Genomic DNA, 18,348 nt, shown 5'->3' with positions numbered 1-18,348 from the left:
CCGTGTGGGCATAGACGCAGCTGAAGATGTTTGGTAATCACTTCCTAAAATGAATGGTAGAAGTACAGCAGCTTGGGATAGTACCAAGCATTTTGATAATCATTTTGCTTTGAAGTAGTGGTTATGGAAAAAGATATCAATTTTTTTGTCCCTATATATTTGAACCTGAGAAACTTTGCTGTCAGATCGTTTCTCAGATTGTGTATTCCAATCAGGGATTCTTCTTCATGAGAAGACAAAAGCGCTCTAAATGATGGGTGATATCTCGAACACAACTAGTTAGAGTTCAACCAACCGAACAGTTCCAGAAACCAAAGGTTTACTTAATGATAATAATGGCTTCTTACATGTACATCGTGCTCAGGTCTGCACGCAGTGATGCTCATGGCAATCCAAAATTATTACCCCTGGTCACTGGGCCTTAAATCACTCCTTAAACCATCTCAGCTCCCTGGCTTTGCCTTACGGTATGAATTGCTATGAGGTGTAATATGGACTACTTTAACCTCTATATAGTATTGTATGTGAGAGGTCGTGAGACAACTATTCTGGTTGCAGTAAAATATGGGGTTCAAAATCACTTCATGGTGGCAGCGGTGGGATTCGAAACCAATGCCATCGAAATGACTATTCAATGGGCAACTCACCTTTCTTATTGTTTCCAGTCTTATGCAAGTACCCTTCCTTCTTAATGAACTCTTGTTTGCTCTCACGGGTCGGCTGTGTCGTCACAAGTGACGCCTTATCGTTCTTGGGCTGTCCCTTGGAAATACTTACGGGAGCACCGTTATTCTTAGAAGGCATCATTTCTGAAAATTTTGTGTAAAAAATTAGATTATTTTTTTTATTTAAAGATACTGGACACTATTGGTAATTGTCTCACTTGTTGTATCTCAACATATGCAAAAAAAAACAAACCTGAGAAAAATTGAGCTCAATTGGTCGTTGAAGTTGCGAGATAATGATCAAAGAAAAAAACACCGCTGTCACACAAAGTTGTGTGATTTCAGATGCTTGATTTTGAGACCCCAAAATCTAATTCTGAGGTCTTGAAATCAAATTCGTGGAAAATTACTTCTTTCTCGAAAACTCGGTTACTTCAGAGGGAGCCGCTTCTCACAATGTTTTATACTATCAACAGTTCCACATTACTCGTTTCCAAGTATTGGTTTTATGCTGATAATTATTTTGGGTAGTTAGTGTCCACTGGCTTTAACTCTTACACAATTATGTGATACACTGTGCAGTGCAGAGCTGACAACAGTTACATCTTGCAATCAGTGAGACTTTGTATAACAATCAGAGAGATAATAGATGTAAAATTTGCATCGGGGATAACGATTATTAATTTTGGTTTTTACCCATACACCGATGTGTGTTAGCACTGTATACTCAGTACTTTCCCGAGTCCTGTTTAACATCTCATATATCGTTGCGGTACCCACTGCCAAAAACATCGGATTTGGACTGCCTCTAGCTACCGGGCAATCTTGGTAGCCTAGTTGGTAAGACACTGCTCTAGAGTTGCAAGGGTCTTGGGTTGGAATCCCACCTGAGTAACATGCCTGTGTTTTTTTTCACAGGCCTCAAGAAAGTACTGAGTGTAGGGTGCTAACACACATCGGTGTATGGGTGAAAAACCAAAAGTTAATAATCAGGGAGACATTTAGAATTGCATTCAACATAAAAGGGAAACAATTTCCAAAAACAGGGATATTGTCAAATTTGCTCTTTAGAACATGGACATATTAATTAATACTCAATGACTGAAACTCACACATGTCTTAAGTCAGGGTCACCAAAATGCCAAAATGGGAAGTTCAACGCTCCCTAATATCGATCAGTCATATTGTACACAAAGTATACAAAAGATCTTTGAATTGAAAGTCTTATTTGATATTTGTTTTGTAGTCATGTGCCCACCCCTTCCAAATGGACTTCTTGCAAATGCCAATACACGTTTTTGAAAAACTCTGTCCGGAATAAAAGACAAGGTAATACTCACGTATGCCAATGTTCTGCTGCAGGAACTCCTGTAAGTGGTAAAAAAAAATCAAAATCCAATGCAATTTATCATGATGTTGAGATAGAGTTATGCTGTACTGTCATGACTGTCCCCAATCACATACAGTGCAAATGTTATGTGCATTCACAGAAGTATGTGTGTAAAGACAGTACAGTTACAAGGTTTACTGATACGCTGTGCTGTGGGTCGGAGGTACCAAATAGTGGGCATATCCATGTTTATAACACCCCTTGCAAGTATTCTGCCTGCTCATTGGTTTAGAGCGTGTCACATGAAATGTCTTAGTTTTGCTAGACAACGGCCATGTGATAGTGCGTCTCAGGCGATGGCCATGGGCATCAGATCAATGGCAGAGGGCATCGGTGCAATAACCCAGGGCATCAAGGCAATGACCATGTGCATGTAAGAAATGGCCAATAGCATCAATGCAATGGCCCAGGACATCAGTGCAATTGCCATTTGCATCAAGGCAATGACCAATGGCATCATGGCAATAACATATCAAGGCCATGGAACATTAAGCAATTGCCAATCGTGAGGTATTGGGCCTGAAAATTTGTCAACAAAAAACACAACTACTTACCGCTACACCAAGGAAGTTGGATGACATTGCCACATCATAAGCTTTGAAGAAAAGTCAAAAATAATGTCAAGGGTGAAACTGCATATATGGTAAGCTTTTTATGTTTCTCTTTAAATTGATGAGCCAGGGTTTTGGCGGAAACAGTTTTCTGTAGTCAGACTTGCTCAATTGATTATGTGGGAAGGTACATGTTTGGTAATTACTCAAAAAACATTGTGGAAAACGACTTCGTCTGAAGTAACATAGTTTTTGAGAAAGAGATAAATTCTCACTAAAATATTTAAAGTCTTCTAGCTAGAAGTCTTTTATTCCTATGTGAAAGCACACAAATTCGTCTAACAAGGGTGTTTTTTCTTTCATAGTGTCCTCGCAGCTTCGTTGACCAATTGAGCCCAAATTTTCACAGGCTTGTTATTTTATGCTTATGATGGGATACACCAAGTGAGAACACTGGTTTTTGACAATTACCAAACGTGTACAGTGTCTTTAAAGGTACTGGACACGTTTGGTAATTGTCAAAGACCATTAGTCTCAACTGGTGTATCCCAACAAATGCATCAAATAACAAACCTTGGTCATTGATTTTGCGAGAGAATAAAGAGAATAGTAAAAGGAAAAACAACCTTGTTGTACAATTGTTTGTGCTTTTATCTGAATGCACATTCAGTCTTTTAATATTTGAGTAAGAAATTACCTTTTCCTCGAAAACTACATTACTTCAGAGGGAGCCGTTTCTCACAATGTTTTATACTACCAACCCTCTCCATTGCTCGCTACCAAGTAAGTATTTCAGCTACCAATTACTTTGAGTAATTACAAAAAATGTCCAGTGCTTTTAAATGCATGAAGTTTAGTTTAGAAGGGTTTGAAACTTTGCATGGTAGAGATACAATCTAGTAAGGTTTTGAGTAACAGTTTGTACACGAGTAGGATTCAAAATTGTGCATGGTGTGGATACAATCTGGGCCCAATTTCATGGCTCAGCTTTCCGTAAGCACAGAATCGGCGCTTACGGAAGGAGGGAATTCTGTGTTTACAGCAAGCGTATTTCACGGGTTAGGGGCGAATTTTGGCTTCTGCGCGTGTGTACTCTACGTTACTAGGCATTCTTTGCTTACAAGGATATTGCAGAAATTCAGCACTTGCATGTAAGCAGGGAATCGCGATCGTAAGCGCAGAATTCGGTGGTAAGCAGAGCCATGAAATTGGGCCCAGGTATGGTTTTTGATTAACACCTTGTACATGAGTAGGATTTGAACATTTGCATTGTGTTGAATACAAAATCTAGTTAGGTTTGCAGTAACCCCGATCAAATCCTACTCATGAACATGGTATTATCGCAAACCATGAATAAATGGATTTTTAAGATCGGGCGTTTCTTTGCCTGAGAAAAGAAAACATTGGAGACATACACCTTTTGGAGAAAGCTTTAACTGTTATGCTCTCCTGGGCATCCTACTGATGTTGTTCAACTCAAGTCTCTTTTTTTTATTACTAATTTGGTTTTAGTTATATTTCTAACGTTTGTGCTTGTGAAATCTTTCCCCAAATAAATAATAATATTATTTAAAAAACCAAAATGAACTTACCAGTTTTTCCATCTTCTCTAGCATAAGTTACCTGCAAACAAATCGGGCGCATGATGATTTAATCAGAGAGTTCTATGCAAGAATGAATGTCTACCATGGAAGGTCTCATTAGCGTCATAAACTTGTCTTCTCCTTTTTTTTTACAGACAATGGCAGCTGAACTATTCAACTTCCTTTTTATCAATGAAGATAAGATAGTGCCTTTTCAAGGACTATAGCGACTGCTCAAGAACAGCATATTGATGAGTCAGGGTTCAAGACCAGGGCCCAATTTCATAGAGCTGCTTACAGGCAGTGGACACTATTGGTAATTACTCAAAATAATTATTGTCATAAAACCTTTCTTGATTATGAGTATAGGGAGAGGTTGATAGTATTTTAAAACATTGTGAGAAACAGCTCCCTCTGAATTAACGTAGTTTTTAAGAACAAAGTAATTTTCCACAAATTTGATTTTGAGCCCTCAGATTTAGAATTTGAGGTCTCGAAATCAAACTTTTCAAAGCACACAACTTTGTGTGACAAGGTTGTTTTTTCTTTCATTATTATCGCACAACTTTGGCGACCGATTGAGCTCAAATTTTTCACAGGTTGTTATTTTATGCATATGTTGAGATGCAACAAGTGAGAAGACTGTTCTTTGACAATTACCGATAGTGTCCAGTGCCGAAATTACCGCTTAACAATTGTGCGCTAAGAAGAAATGAGCAGGAAACCAGTCACAGATTGTACAAGGGACATGGTAGTAGAACTGGTAACCTTAATCTGGTAAGCATAATTTCCTTGTGCTAAGCTAGTTGTTGTGCGTAAAAGCAGCTCTATGAAATTGGGCCCCGTGCTACTTATAGGTAGCAAATCTCCTGACTCTGTATTTTATTTTTCTGCTTAGTAAACATAAGCAGGAAACCAGTGAAGGACGGTGTGTCTGAAATGGTACTTTGGTTAGGTCGGAGGGGACTTCTTGTTATAAATAATAATAATAATGGACACTTTTAAAGCGCCGGTATCCGCCACAAGCGGCACTCATGGCGCCGCTCTGCAAGAGATCAACTATTAAACGAACACATTGCCTTGGATCGGTCGAGTTGGTCTTTGAAAATCGTTGTTATAATTTGCATATGGGTAGAAAGATGCTGTAAAATTAGAATACAATGATCCACACAAACATGCCTCGAAGTTGCACGGTTTCCCTTTTACCTCGCCCATAAATGGCCGACCGTGTTAGTCAACGAGGTAAAAGGAAAACCACGCAATTTTGAGGCAAACTTGTGTGGATCATTGTAGTTTACTTTTAAATTATCTTTCTAACCATATGCATTTTATAACAAACGGTTACAAACGCTTTTTTATAGACCAACTCGTCCGATCCAAGGCAACGTGTTCCTTTTAACAGCAAAAAAAAAATAAGAAGAAAAATAAACTTATCAAAAAACTTCTCTATGAAGATGAGTTTTTAAACTGTTCTTGAAAATGTTGAGTGATTTGGAGAGTTTCACAGTTTCCAGGAGGGAGTTCCGAAGCATCGGTGCTGAGCTCTGAAAACTTCTCTCCCTCCATTGATGGTTTGATAAACTAGTTATAAAGATTGAGTTCTTTGTATAATACATATAATACAATGATTCACACATGAAAATGTTTATACTTTTGATAATTGTCAAAGACTTGTATCTTAACTTGGATTAATTTAAGCTTAATTGGTCATCAAAGTTGCAAGAAAATAAGGAAAGGAAAAACACCCTACTTGTTGCATAGTTTGAATTGTGTGCTTTCATAATGGCAACATAGATTCAACTTCTTTGGTGAATACCTTTTTTCTCTAAAACTACACTGTCAAAGGGTCAAAGGGGGCAGTTTCTATTAACAAAGTGTTATAATATCAACAGCTTCCCAGTGGTCTTTACCTAGTTTTTACAGTCATTAAAGGAACACCCTGCCTTGGATCAGTCGAGATTGTTTTTGAAAAGTGTTTGTACTCATTTGTTATAAAATGCACATGATTAGAAAGATATTTTATAAAATAGAATATAATGATCCACACAAGTATCACTCGGCCATTTATGGGAGTCACATTTTGACTCCCATAAATGGCCGACCGTGTTAGTTTGCAAAGTAAAAGGAAAACCACACAATTTCCAGACAAAGTGTATTCTACTTTAAATCATCTTTCTAACCATATGTATTTTGTTACAAACGCTTTTCAAAGACTAACTCGACCGATCCAAGGCAAGGTGTTCCTTTAACTTGTGGAGTAATTATCAAAAGTTACCATCCTACATTTAGAATGTGAAACTGAAGTGACTTACTTTAGCACCAGAGAAGACGAGCCTGATGCATTCATCAAGGTCACCAAGAGATGCTGCTTTCACAAGAGTCTGAAACCAAAAAGAAAGATCATCCAATTAGGTATGGTCTAGCTTTGCCCGATGACCAAGCTACTTTTGATAACATGAGATAAGCAACATGTACACATGTGTATACCAGCATCACAGTTTCTTGCAGCGGATTTCACGAAACGCTAGGATTAATCCTATCTCGAGTTAGGACGAGTACTCGTCCTAACTTAGGATTAATCTTGAGGTCTACATGCTACAGTGCAGGGTTGGGACGCGTCCTACGTCTTAAGACTAATCTTAAGTTAGAAAGAGTTTGGTGAATTCGACGGCTGGAAACTTACCTAAATTGACCTTTTGGTTTGTGTCCAATACATTCTACTTTGATTTTACGCAAGCTCAAAGCTGACTTCCAAATCTTTGTTTTGAACTTCGTCATTTCAGGTCATGTGGTGTGTTGTAAGCAATACAAAATGCCTTTGAGAAAGACGCAAAGCCTTTAACTATTTCTTGCATAAATACCATATGCCCTTTTAATTGGTAAGCAGTTTGCAGCAGTTTGCAACAGCTAATTTGTTTTTCTCAATACAAAATGCGCTACACACACATTGCCAAAACAAACGGTGCCGCCAGAAATTAGGCCGGGCACTTGAAGGAGATACAGAAGGAAAAGAGCACTATAGACTTCAGCCTGGTTCATACTTCCTGCGAATGCAAATACGATACAAATGTTGACGTCACATATTCACAATGAATTATTCTCAGGGGTAGAGTTGGGCCCAACTCTCTTGCGAATATCGCAGTGAAAACACAGTTGTGACGTCAAATTCACACTGTATTCGCATGAAGTATGAACCGGGCTGTAGGGTTCCAGACTTATATGAACTTCAATCAATCAATCAATCAATTATGCCATGCTATTGTATTTGCTTAAGTGTTAATTTGGGTGTTATTTCAATCCCAGCTACTGATCTCTTTTTGTCACAGATATTTATTGTCTATTTAATGTAACTTTTTAGTTTCTATGTTTTTGTAAATTCTGTACATTTTGTGTATGAATAAAGTGTTTGCTTTGAAAAGTCAAAAAAAGTCAATCAACCAATCAATCAATCAGTCAATCAATCAATCAATCAATCGTTAAATTTATAAGGCGCTTATCCAACAGTCGTTGCTCATAAGCGCCATACAATAGGCTTTTGAAAAAAGATGAGATTTAAGTAAGGTTTTGAAATTTGCTAATGAAGCAGATTGCCTGATGCTCTGAGGAAGATGGTTCCACATCCTTGGTGCTGCGATAGAAATGGCACGACCCCCCCCCCCCAACTCAACTGTGTTTAGTTCTTCGAATGTGAAAAATTGAAGTGTGGGAAAAGGAATGCAGATTTCTGACAGGTTCTTTGATTGACAATAAAGTCAATGAGATATGAAGGGGCTGAGGCATTGAGACAGTGAAAAACAACCTTGATTTCTTACCCTGTCCATGTTTTCATCTACAGAGTTCTGGTTGCAGTACTTTCTCTCTTTGTATTTATTGAAGATGTAAGCTTGTCTCCTCTCACTGTGATAAGAATAATTAAATAAGAATAAGAATTTGGGCGGCTATACTCATCTTTACTTGTAGCGGAGAAGCTGAATTGCAAACTGATTAAATTCATGTTACAATTCAGTCGTTATGGCGCACAAGTTTAAAGACACTGGACACACACTATTGGTAACTGTCAAAGACCAGTCTTCTCACTTTGTGTATCTCAACATATGCATAAAATAACAAACCATTGAAAATTTTAGCTCAATCAGTCGTCAAAGTTGCGAGATAATAGTGAAAGAAAAAAACCTTGTGTGCCTTCAGATGCTTGATGACAAGACCTCAAATTCTAAATCCGAGGTCTAAAAATTTTGTGGAACATTACTTCTTTCTTGAAAACATGTACTTCAGAGGGAGCCGTTTCTCACAATGTTTTATACCATCCACAGCTCCCCATTACTCGTTACCAAATAAGGTATTATGCTAATAACTATTTTGAGTAATTACCAATAGTGTCCACTGCGTTTACATAAACCTTTTAATAATAATACTTGCTTGTTATATAACGCTCATATTCATCAATCAGTGACGCTCAAGAGACTTCAACATTCAGTATTTCCTGCAAGGTATGTGGGGATTGTGAGACCTATTCCTTTCACAAAGCACCATGTAAAAAGGTTTACAAGGTGCTGTTGCGCAATATGCAGCCAATCAAAACTGAGGCGAACCCCTTCTATTTTCGATGAGTGCACTGGGTTCTTTTATGTGCGTTACACAACACACATGACCTAAAGCAATACGTTCTGAAGGACGAATCATCATACTTAAGTGTCTCGCTCAAGGACATAGGTGTCACGACTGGGACTCGAACCCACACTCTGCTGATCAGAAACACCAGAGTCTGGTGCTCTTAACCACAGATTATTGATCTATGCACCTTATTTTTGACCGAGTGAGGGCGCTATAAATAGTATTTGTATCACTTCCAAGGGTATATGCGATTGGACCTGCACAGATTAATAAGCGTTCTGTCACTTTTTGTTGCGCGGTAGTTTCAATTTGCTTTAGAGGTGGAATATAACAGCTCCTTTAAAAGTCTCATTGTCCGTGATGGATTAGATGTCTGTGATGGTTGATGTGTTCCATTCATTCAACAACTGTTCTAGGTATGAATACATATATATATACCCCTCAGGAGCAGAGCTGTACATTGGGAGAGTTACAACAACTTGCAATTAGAAGTTATTTTGTTCCCCAAGAAAAGCATGGGCGAACATTGGGTGCCAGACTAGTCTTCCAATTGGGTTGTGCTGCATTTGGAGACAACATGGCGTCCAGCAACCACGTGACCAAAGAAAACTGGTCCCTCCACGTCCAATACACAGCTCTGCCTGGAAGTGATTGGGAGCGCCTTCACATGCTCAAAAATATGGCCCTTGGGCTACTTGGTTTCAAGTTGGATCTGGTACTACCATTCATTCTAAGAGATATTGCTTACTGATGAAATATTTCATAAAAAACACCAGGGCCCAATTTCATAGAGCTGCTTAAGCACAAAAAGCGTCTAAGCACTAAATAATTATGCTTACCAGAATATGATTATCAGCCAAAATACCATGTGTTTAAGATGCACAATTTGTGACTGGTATCCTGCTTAATTCTGCTAAGCAGAATGTTTTTTTTTTCTTTTTAAGCAGCTCAATGAAATTTGGCCCAGAGCTTGAGTCCGTTGCTCGTTAAACCGCTAGGCCATGACATGCCAAGTTACGCCACACAAGTTTGTAATAAACCTTCTACAAATGAATCAAGGATAACAAAAACTCACAGGGTGTCATCTGGCACGGCTTTTTCCCGCTCATTCAAGTTGGCCTCCCAGAATCTATTAGACTTTCCGTTACCGAGCTCTATCATGAGCTGCACCAGCCCAGGGGTCCAGACTTTGGTGTCCATCTTAAGGGATCGGACCTTGGAGAGCTGCACACCAAGATTTCTATGGAGACCTGGAATTTTTTTTTACAAATATTAGTTTTGATAGTAATACAGACATTTATCTAAAATAGCCATATACATGTAGGACTCCTTTTCTAAATTTTGGAGTGTTGCGGCAGTATTCATGTACATGTCCGAATAAAGGATGAAACGTAACTTGTTCCACCAATCAAATGACAAGGATCTGTGCATGCGCTTATCGCAATCAATAGAAACCTTGCAGGGTCGTTGCCTTGTGATAAGGGACCTTGCCAACAGCTTGCCTTTAATGGGTCTCTGTACTTTTTGTAGGACAAAAACACAATGTCCACAGATTTACACTAAACTTACACAGTTTGAAGATAAAGCTTCCCTGAAAATATTACATGCTGAGGTGCTGTATTTTTTTGGAAATGAGTAAAACAATGTCATGAAAATAATTTTGGTCTCATGAGACTAAAGTTATTTTTTGCATTTACAAACGTATTTTCATGACATTGTTTTACTCATTCCTCAAAAACTACAGCACCTCAGTAAGTAAGATTTGAAGGGAAGCTTTCCACTATCATTATCTTCAAACCCTGTAAGTTTAATGTAAATCTATGGACATTTTTAAAAAGTACCCAAATTCTTTAACCGGCCTGTTACTACCTCATTGCTACTTTCAAAGTTCCTTAATTTAACACAGTCTATTAGAAGCAGCACTGTTGTTAGACTCACCAGAGCAGTTCTTGCATACAACTATGGCCAGGTTAATGGATGCCCAATCAGGATCTGTACAAAACGAGGGGCAAAAAATATACATCTGTAACATAAACTATAGACAACAAATAAAGTAATTTTCTACATTTTGTTTTTGTTCTTTGGAATTTAATTTTGTGTTGAACACAGAAAAATTTACTAGAGCAGGATTTGAACCAACAACCTTTAGCATTTTGTCAATCTACACGCTGCGCTATTGAGCCTTATAGACCTTTATTGTGCCGTCTCCATTTTGGTCATTATGTTCCTTGTATCGAATAACAATAATGAATGCTAATAATCATTTTGCAAATAGGAACCAGACTATTTTATTCTTCCAGCCTCGGTTTTATTAGACCATGTCCAAAACGGCAGCTTCGGCTACAGCTACGGCTAGATCGTGCGCGTCTGCCTATTCTTCAACACTGGTAGACGCGCTGATCTAGACGTAGCTGTAGCCGAAGTCGTCGTTTCGGACACAGCCTTACACTGATATCAATCAATGGGAAAAAAATCAAGATGGCTGCACCATGTTAAAGGTTTATATTGGTGGTCACCCTTTTCTGTCATTATCTTTGTTCAAGATGGCAGTAACAAGCCATATAACTTGCAACTGCCATAAAGCAAGGGAGCACAGCCAAGTTTATGATACAACTTCTGGAGTTTACATAGGAAAATCCTCATAATTTTGCACTCATTGTAATTAATCACGAACCTTTCATTCCGCAATCTGCACAGTACTTGTTGGATGAGTTCTGCCTAATCTTCTCCAAGCTCTGCAATGAACATTAATGAAAAACATCGATAGATATGTATTTTCAAACATCAATGAATGAACCGAGACATTTTTTAGCTAGAAATCAAACTTTATAAAGAGATTTTCCCACAAATGAACAACATAAATTTGGTTTAAAGGTCACTTGGTCCTCAACATGTGGCGTGGTGTACCCCCCCCCCCCCCCCCCTTTAATATGTCTCCAAGTGTCCTGAGATTCTCCAAAAATATTTAGAGGATTTTCAAGGGGTACTTCTGTACCACATAAAAGAGTGTGTTATAGTATGGGAACGTTTGAGACTGTCAGGGCATGGTGTAGTATAGTATGGTACAAGCACATCTCACAGGTTAGGGAAATTTTGTTTTTCAACGATGCCAGGCATTTCACAATGCCCGACTTCGCCTGCACAACTAGGACAGAAATTTTCCCCATGCAAAGGGAAGCGGAGAATGCTGTTTGCAAGAACCTAATTCTGCAGTAAGCAATTTATGCAGGGCCATGAGATATGTATCAATGTGAGTTCTGGGCCCAATTTCATAGAGCTGCTAAGCACAAAAATTTGCTTAGCATGAAATTTCTTCCTCGATATAAATAGGATTACCAACCAAATGTCCATGTGACTTTCAGGATAAGGAAACAACAGCTGAACACCAGTAACAAGCAATATGCAACATGTGTAAATTTGGTTGGTAAACCTGTTTTTACCAAGGAAGAAATTTCATGCTAAGTAAATTTTTGTGCTTAGCAGCTCTATGAAGTTGGGCCCTGCATCTAACAGTGCTTGACTTACCGAGTGATCCGATAGGCCCTCCTGGATGGCCTCCTTCATGGTTTCAATCCATTCCTTCACATCAGTGGGAGAATCCACAGTCAATCTTTGAGGTCAATGGTCAAAGGTCAAAGGTCAAAGGTCATAGGTCATAGGAATATGATTTCAACATTTGTAAGTTTAATATTTGCATGTACCCATACACTAACATGTGATATTTACTGTTTCCACCTATTTTTCAACAAGCAGTACACTTACCGGGTCAAAATTTACATAAAGAAATCGACCCCCCGAATTTACGAAAGCGGGAGATGTCAATACTCTTTGCTCCTCTGATAACGAACGATTAGTGTTTTAGATTATTTTATTTGCATAAAAGGGAAGGTACACGTTTGGTAATTACTCAAAACAAATATTAACTTAAAAACTGACTTGGTAACGAGCATTGGGGAGCTGTTGGTACATGTAGTATAAAACATTGTGGGAAAGGACTCTCTCTGAAGTAGCGTAGTTTTTGGGAAAGAGTTAATTTCTCAATAAAATAATAAAAGACTTCTAGCTAGAAGTATTTTATTCCTGTCTGAAAGCACACAAATTCGTCCAACAAGGTTTTTTTTTTTTTTTCATCATTTCCTTCGAACTCCGATGACCAATTGAGCTCAAACATTCACAGGCTTGTTATTTTATGCTTATGATGCGATACACCAAGTGAGGACACTGGTCTTTGACAATTACCAATAGTGTACTTTCACTTTAAACAACAAACAGGACTGATGACTTGTCAAAAAAATGAAACAATTATGGTTCAGTGTCTTGTTCAAGAACACAAGTGCCATGACCAGGGTCCCCAACCCACACTCCAACAACAGTTCTTGGTGCCAGAACCAATAAGCCACGCCAATAAGTGTTTAAAGGCAGTGGACACTATTGGTAATTACTCAAAATAATTATCATCAGAAAACCTTTCTTGATTACAAGTAATGGGGAGAGGTTGATAGTACAAAACATTGTGAGAAACAGCTCCCTCTGAAGTGACGTAGTTTTCAAGAAATCAGTAAAATTCCACGAATTTGATTTCGAGACCTCAAGTTTAGAACTTGAGGTCTCGAAATCAAGCATCAGAAAGCACACAAATTCGTGTGACGGAGGGTGGTTTTTTTTCATTATTATCTCGCAACTTGGACGTCCGATTGAGCTCAAATTTTCACAGGTTTTGTTATTTTATGCATATGTTGAGATACACAAACTGTGAAGACTTGTCTTTAACAATTACCAATAGTGTCCATGTCTTTAATGTCCTTTAGCCATGACACTCCTAGTTAGAAGTTCCATGTACTTACGTGTAGATCTTTGGTGGAGTTGCTAGCTGCATCTTATTTTTTGGCAGTTCCTTCACCGATGCAAGCTTCATCTGGATATCTGAAATCGCTATGGCCGACTCAAAATCCTGAAAAATAAAATAATTAGCAAGTTGCTTTAAGCCACACACAAAGTTCTTACGAATATAACAAATCCAATTCAATCCTTCACGAATAAAACGTGACAAAACCTTTGTTGCCGCTTGAATAAGAAGTCTCATCCATGAACAAGTTAGCGTATCGGTGCGTATACGCAAACACTTTTTTGTTGGCCTAATTGTACAAAAAATCATCAAGAAAGAACCATTTGGCCTAATTTTACAAAAAATCATCAAGAAAGTACCATTTATAACGATCCAGAATGCCAAAGTCCCACCAACTGAGCTAAATAAAAAGCCCTATGTTGGAGTTCCACTTATTTTGTTCGGGGCGCCAATCAAAAGCCATACACCCCAAATCAAAAACTACTAAGCTTAAACACTGATACCATAAACAAGCACAACATGAATCAAATTTATTTGCTCTAGATAAGCAGCGAGATTTTCTTACCATTTCCGTGTTGTAAATGCAAAGCATCTCTCCTTTGATAGCAAGAAACCTACAAAACCAAACAAATATATTAAACTAATATAAGTGTAACACAATCACATTGAACAAAATTTTTCACATTTTTCCAAGGGCAGAATCTAAATACACTGAAAACTCATTACAGACTTGGGTTTGAATACCCCGAATGACTTCAAGAATTCAGGCCTGATACTTCACAGAGGCAACAAGGGCCATTACCTCCATGCCCCCTGGTCATGGCCTCGGTGCCCTTGAAATGCTACAGCAGAAATTTACACTTTCCTCATAGTGTGCCCTTTACATAGGAGAAAATGCCTTAGTGCCCTTGCCCTTTTAAAAACGAAGCATACAGGTCCAACAGTTATTTCTGAAAAACTTGTGTATAAACATCCAGCTCAATCCAAAATTAATATACAAAATTAAATGACTTTTAAAAGATTTGTTACCTTTTTGTGCGGTACCCATCAATCTTTACATAACCCTGCAAAAAAATGAAATTAATTTCTCAGCATAAATTTTAAGGATTTTTAGGACAAGAAGATCAATTCCAACAACACGATGAATTGTAAAATTGAATAAATACACCTAAAGAGGGTAACAAATGAAAAGCTGCCCCTTGGAGGCTTACCGACGGGTGTTAGATAACAATTTCACTAAACCCTTTGCGACAAATTTATTCATCGCAAAACATAATGGCGATGACAATATTGCGAAGACTTGTTATTACATGTAAGTGGGTCAAAGTACAAGTTCATCGCCAACTTATGACAAAATGCTCCGTTTAGATTTGCAGTACGTCTGGACATAGTTGGTGCGTAAAAGAGTAATAATGGCGTTTTAATTGCTCTTCCTGCTCTAAGTGGTCATTTACTGGGAAACTCAGGAAAAAATTTGTTTAACCATAATTTGACCAAAACCCAATGTATTGATAGGCCTACTGCATCCACCATGCAAGACCCTCAGGGACTAAATGTATAAAGCATTACATAAGATGTGCATTATATTATTTGTATAATGTCAGTGAAATACTTCTTTCAGGAAGCAATACTTCTCAGAATGAATGATAGAACAACGTCCAACTTGAAACCAAGTAACCCTACAGATCAACAACCAACACTTAATGTTCCTGATCCTATCATTACCATGACCCTATCAGTAATGAATCAAGGAAGTTCCTGTTAAGTTTATATAAGCAGACTATGGCTAGGATTTCAACGGCAGACATGTCCTTTATTTGGAGGGCAAAGCAGTCAGTTCTAGATTTAAAGGGACATTGTCGTGACCTTTGATTTGAATAATACACTGCCACATTCACCTCTCAAAGGCACTGGACACTATTGGTAATTGCTCAAAATAATTGTTAGCATAAAGACTTACATGGTAAGCAATGGAGAGCTGTTGATAGTATAAAACATTGTGGCGAGGGCTCCTTCTGAAGTAACATCATTTATGAGAATGAAGTAATCTTCTTACTAAAATATTTGAATTGAATTCGAGACCAGCATCTAAAAGCACACAACTTGTGCGACAAGAGTGTTTTTTCTTCCATTATTCTCTCGCAACTTCGACGACCAATTGAGCTCAAATTTTCACAGGTTTGTTATTTTACGCATATGTTGATGTAATTGTCTTTGACAATAACCAATAGTGTCCAGTGCCTTTAAAGGTTGACATGTCAACAGTGCGGTTAGAAATTACCTATTTCTCAAAAACTACGTCACTACGAGGTTGCCATATTCAAATTGTCGTCTACTATAAAATGCTCTCCATTTTTCATTACCAAGTAAGTTTTTATGCTAACATTTATTTTGAGCAATTACCAATAGTGTCCAGTGCCCTTAAGCAACTCTATGGAAGTGGACACAGAGCTTGAATTCAATGCGATTGACCGCTCTGCCAGGACATTGCCACAAGTTGTGGGATACAACACTCAAATTGACAACGAGAGGCAACAAACTAAGAGACTGGAAGTGGGCCCGGAGCTTGAATTCAGTGTGCTTGACCGCTCGGCCAGGACATTGCCACAAGTTGTGGGATACAACACTCAAATTGACAATGAGAGGCAACAAACTGAGAGACTGGAAGTGGAACTTACCATTTTGTCAGGGCAGCTCATATCTCCTCCCACAGGAAAGCCGCCCGGTGGAGTCTAAAAGGAGAAAGCATTGTTTGAATGATTAGTCATCAATATCAGAGGAGACGTTACTCAGAAGTATGTCAAAGAAAGAAAATAATTTTACAGACAGTAATTGTATCTACAACCCCAGCCAACATTAAAGGAACACATTGCCTTGGATCGGTCGGGTTGGTCTTTGAAAAGCATTTGTAACCGTTTGTTATAAAATGCATATGATTAGAAAGGTGTTTTAAAAGTAGACTACAATGATCCACACACATTTGCCTCGAAATTGCGTGGTTTTTCCTTTTACTTTGCGAACTAACATGGTCGGCCATTTAATTTTACTCCCATAAATGGCCGACCGTGTTTATCGACGAGGTAAAAGGAAACCTAGCAATTTCGAGTGAGACTTGTGTGGATCATTATATTCTACTTTTAAAATATCTTTCTTATCATATGCATTTTATAACAAACCGTTACAAACGCTTTTCAAAGACCAACTCGACCGATCCAAGGCAACGTGTTCCTTTAAGAGCTATTTTATCTACTCAGCTTGCAGAGACAGGTTTTTGTCAAGGGGAAAAGAGAAACATTTTGTTATAGAACTGTAGATTCTTTGTTAACATGGGAAATTTGACAATGTAAATTTAGTAAATAACTTGTGCAGATACCTCTTTCTCTTGTTTGAGCATACATACGCTGCTCCAAATCTGTGGAACAATCTCCCAGCTTGCATTAGACAGTCTTCTTTAGTTAATTTATTTAAATCTAAGTTAAAAACCCATTTGTTTATTTCACCCATTTAATTCATTCTTACTCTGTTTGTGTATTTGTTTTTTCATTTTTTCTCTGCATTTTTTGTATACCTTGTAATGCGCAGTAGAGTATATTTATATAGGTAACTGCGCAATGTAAATGTCCGTTTTATTTTATTTTATTATTACATGTAAGTAGGTCATATAATGTAGCCATTTGCAGCCGCTATGGGCATTTCAGTACAAGCCGCTTGTGGCCACTAATGGTGGCCGCTTGTCATGCCTGTTGCCACTTTGGTCTCCATTAGTGCTGGGAGAATAGTGAAATTTTGATATTCGGATACCGCTGGCCAACTATCCGAAATTAACCGGATATTCGAATAGTTTTTTTCGCCGCTAGAGGGCGCTATTAAGAAAGAGGGCGCTGTTCGTTTGTGAATGAGATCGTATGGGCGGATTGATATTAGTTTTAGACAATGTCACTCGGTTCGTTCATGAAAATAACCGGATCTAATTTAAAGATGGCGATTTGCTTTTTCTTTTGATCGTAATTGACTCTACGTGAAGGAAAACTTTTGTAATCTTTGAACAAATTACGTCAGAAATGTCATTGTTTTAACTCTTCACGGAGGTGAGCATAGTTAAATACTTAATTTATGCTGTTTTATGCTGTCTTAATAGAGGTTTAAAACGGATTCAGACAAAACATTCCTATCAGTTGTCGCCCGACGTCCGCGGATATTCGGATATTAAAAGAATATCCGGTTACTTGGTTGTAATTACAGAATGATCCGGTTTATAAATAGGTATTCGCGCCCTATGCGGATATCCGGTTAAGAAAAAAAAGGCATTCGCGGTTACGGATAGGAAAACCTATTCGCCATTAACCGGATATTCGAATAATTCGCCCAGGCCTAGTCTCCATAGGGTTAAAGCCCATGGAATCACATGCCTTACAGAGTGCCAGGAGCCGATTTCACAAAGAGCTAAGATTGATCTTAACTGCATGTCAAACGTAGTTGCTTAGTAAAGTGTGATGTCACAATACAAACCAGTGGTAGTACTGACAAATTGTCTACTTGCTTTGTGAAATCGAGCCCAGAAGTGCAGAACTCTGTGGTAAGCAGAGTCATCACAGTGGGCCCTGTTTCCACCATGCATAGCTTCAAGTTGTACTTCACTTGACAACTCTTCAAAGATATGTCCATGGTACTTCTGCAAAATCTCTCAATAACATTTTTC

General features: G+C 38.2%; 1 protein-coding gene across 7 annotated transcripts in view; it reads right to left on the bottom strand.

Annotated features, from left to right (window-relative positions):
• Positions 1-18,348, bottom strand: part of LOC139935745 (uncharacterized) — a 73,122-nt gene that overhangs the window by 31,857 nt on the left and 22,917 nt on the right. For all 7 annotated transcript variants that reach the window (XM_071930306.1, XM_071930305.1, XM_071930308.1 and 4 more), the window contains 14 exons: positions 16,328-16,381; positions 14,679-14,713; positions 14,215-14,263; positions 13,648-13,754; positions 12,329-12,413; positions 11,478-11,538; positions 10,742-10,795; positions 9,879-10,053; positions 8,002-8,086; positions 6,502-6,570; positions 4,199-4,229; positions 2,610-2,650; positions 2,006-2,033; positions 648-809 (listed from right to left, as the gene is read on the bottom strand). In XM_071930306.1, coding sequence (XP_071786407.1) covers positions 648-809; positions 2,006-2,033; positions 2,610-2,650; positions 4,199-4,229; positions 6,502-6,570; positions 8,002-8,086; positions 9,879-10,053; positions 10,742-10,795; positions 11,478-11,538; positions 12,329-12,413; positions 13,648-13,754; positions 14,215-14,263; positions 14,679-14,713; positions 16,328-16,381 — 1,036 coding nt within the window. The remainder of the gene's footprint in view (positions 1-647; positions 810-2,005; positions 2,034-2,609; positions 2,651-4,198; positions 4,230-6,501; positions 6,571-8,001; positions 8,087-9,878; positions 10,054-10,741; positions 10,796-11,477; positions 11,539-12,328; positions 12,414-13,647; positions 13,755-14,214; positions 14,264-14,678; positions 14,714-16,327; positions 16,382-18,348) is intronic.

This window comes from Asterias amurensis, chromosome 4, assembly GCF_032118995.1.
Source record: "Asterias amurensis chromosome 4, ASM3211899v1".
Taxonomy (NCBI): Eukaryota; Metazoa; Echinodermata; class Asteroidea; order Forcipulatida; family Asteriidae; genus Asterias; species Asterias amurensis.
Note: the sequence above shows the minus strand (reverse complement) of the source record. Positions and strands in the feature narration are given on the sequence as shown.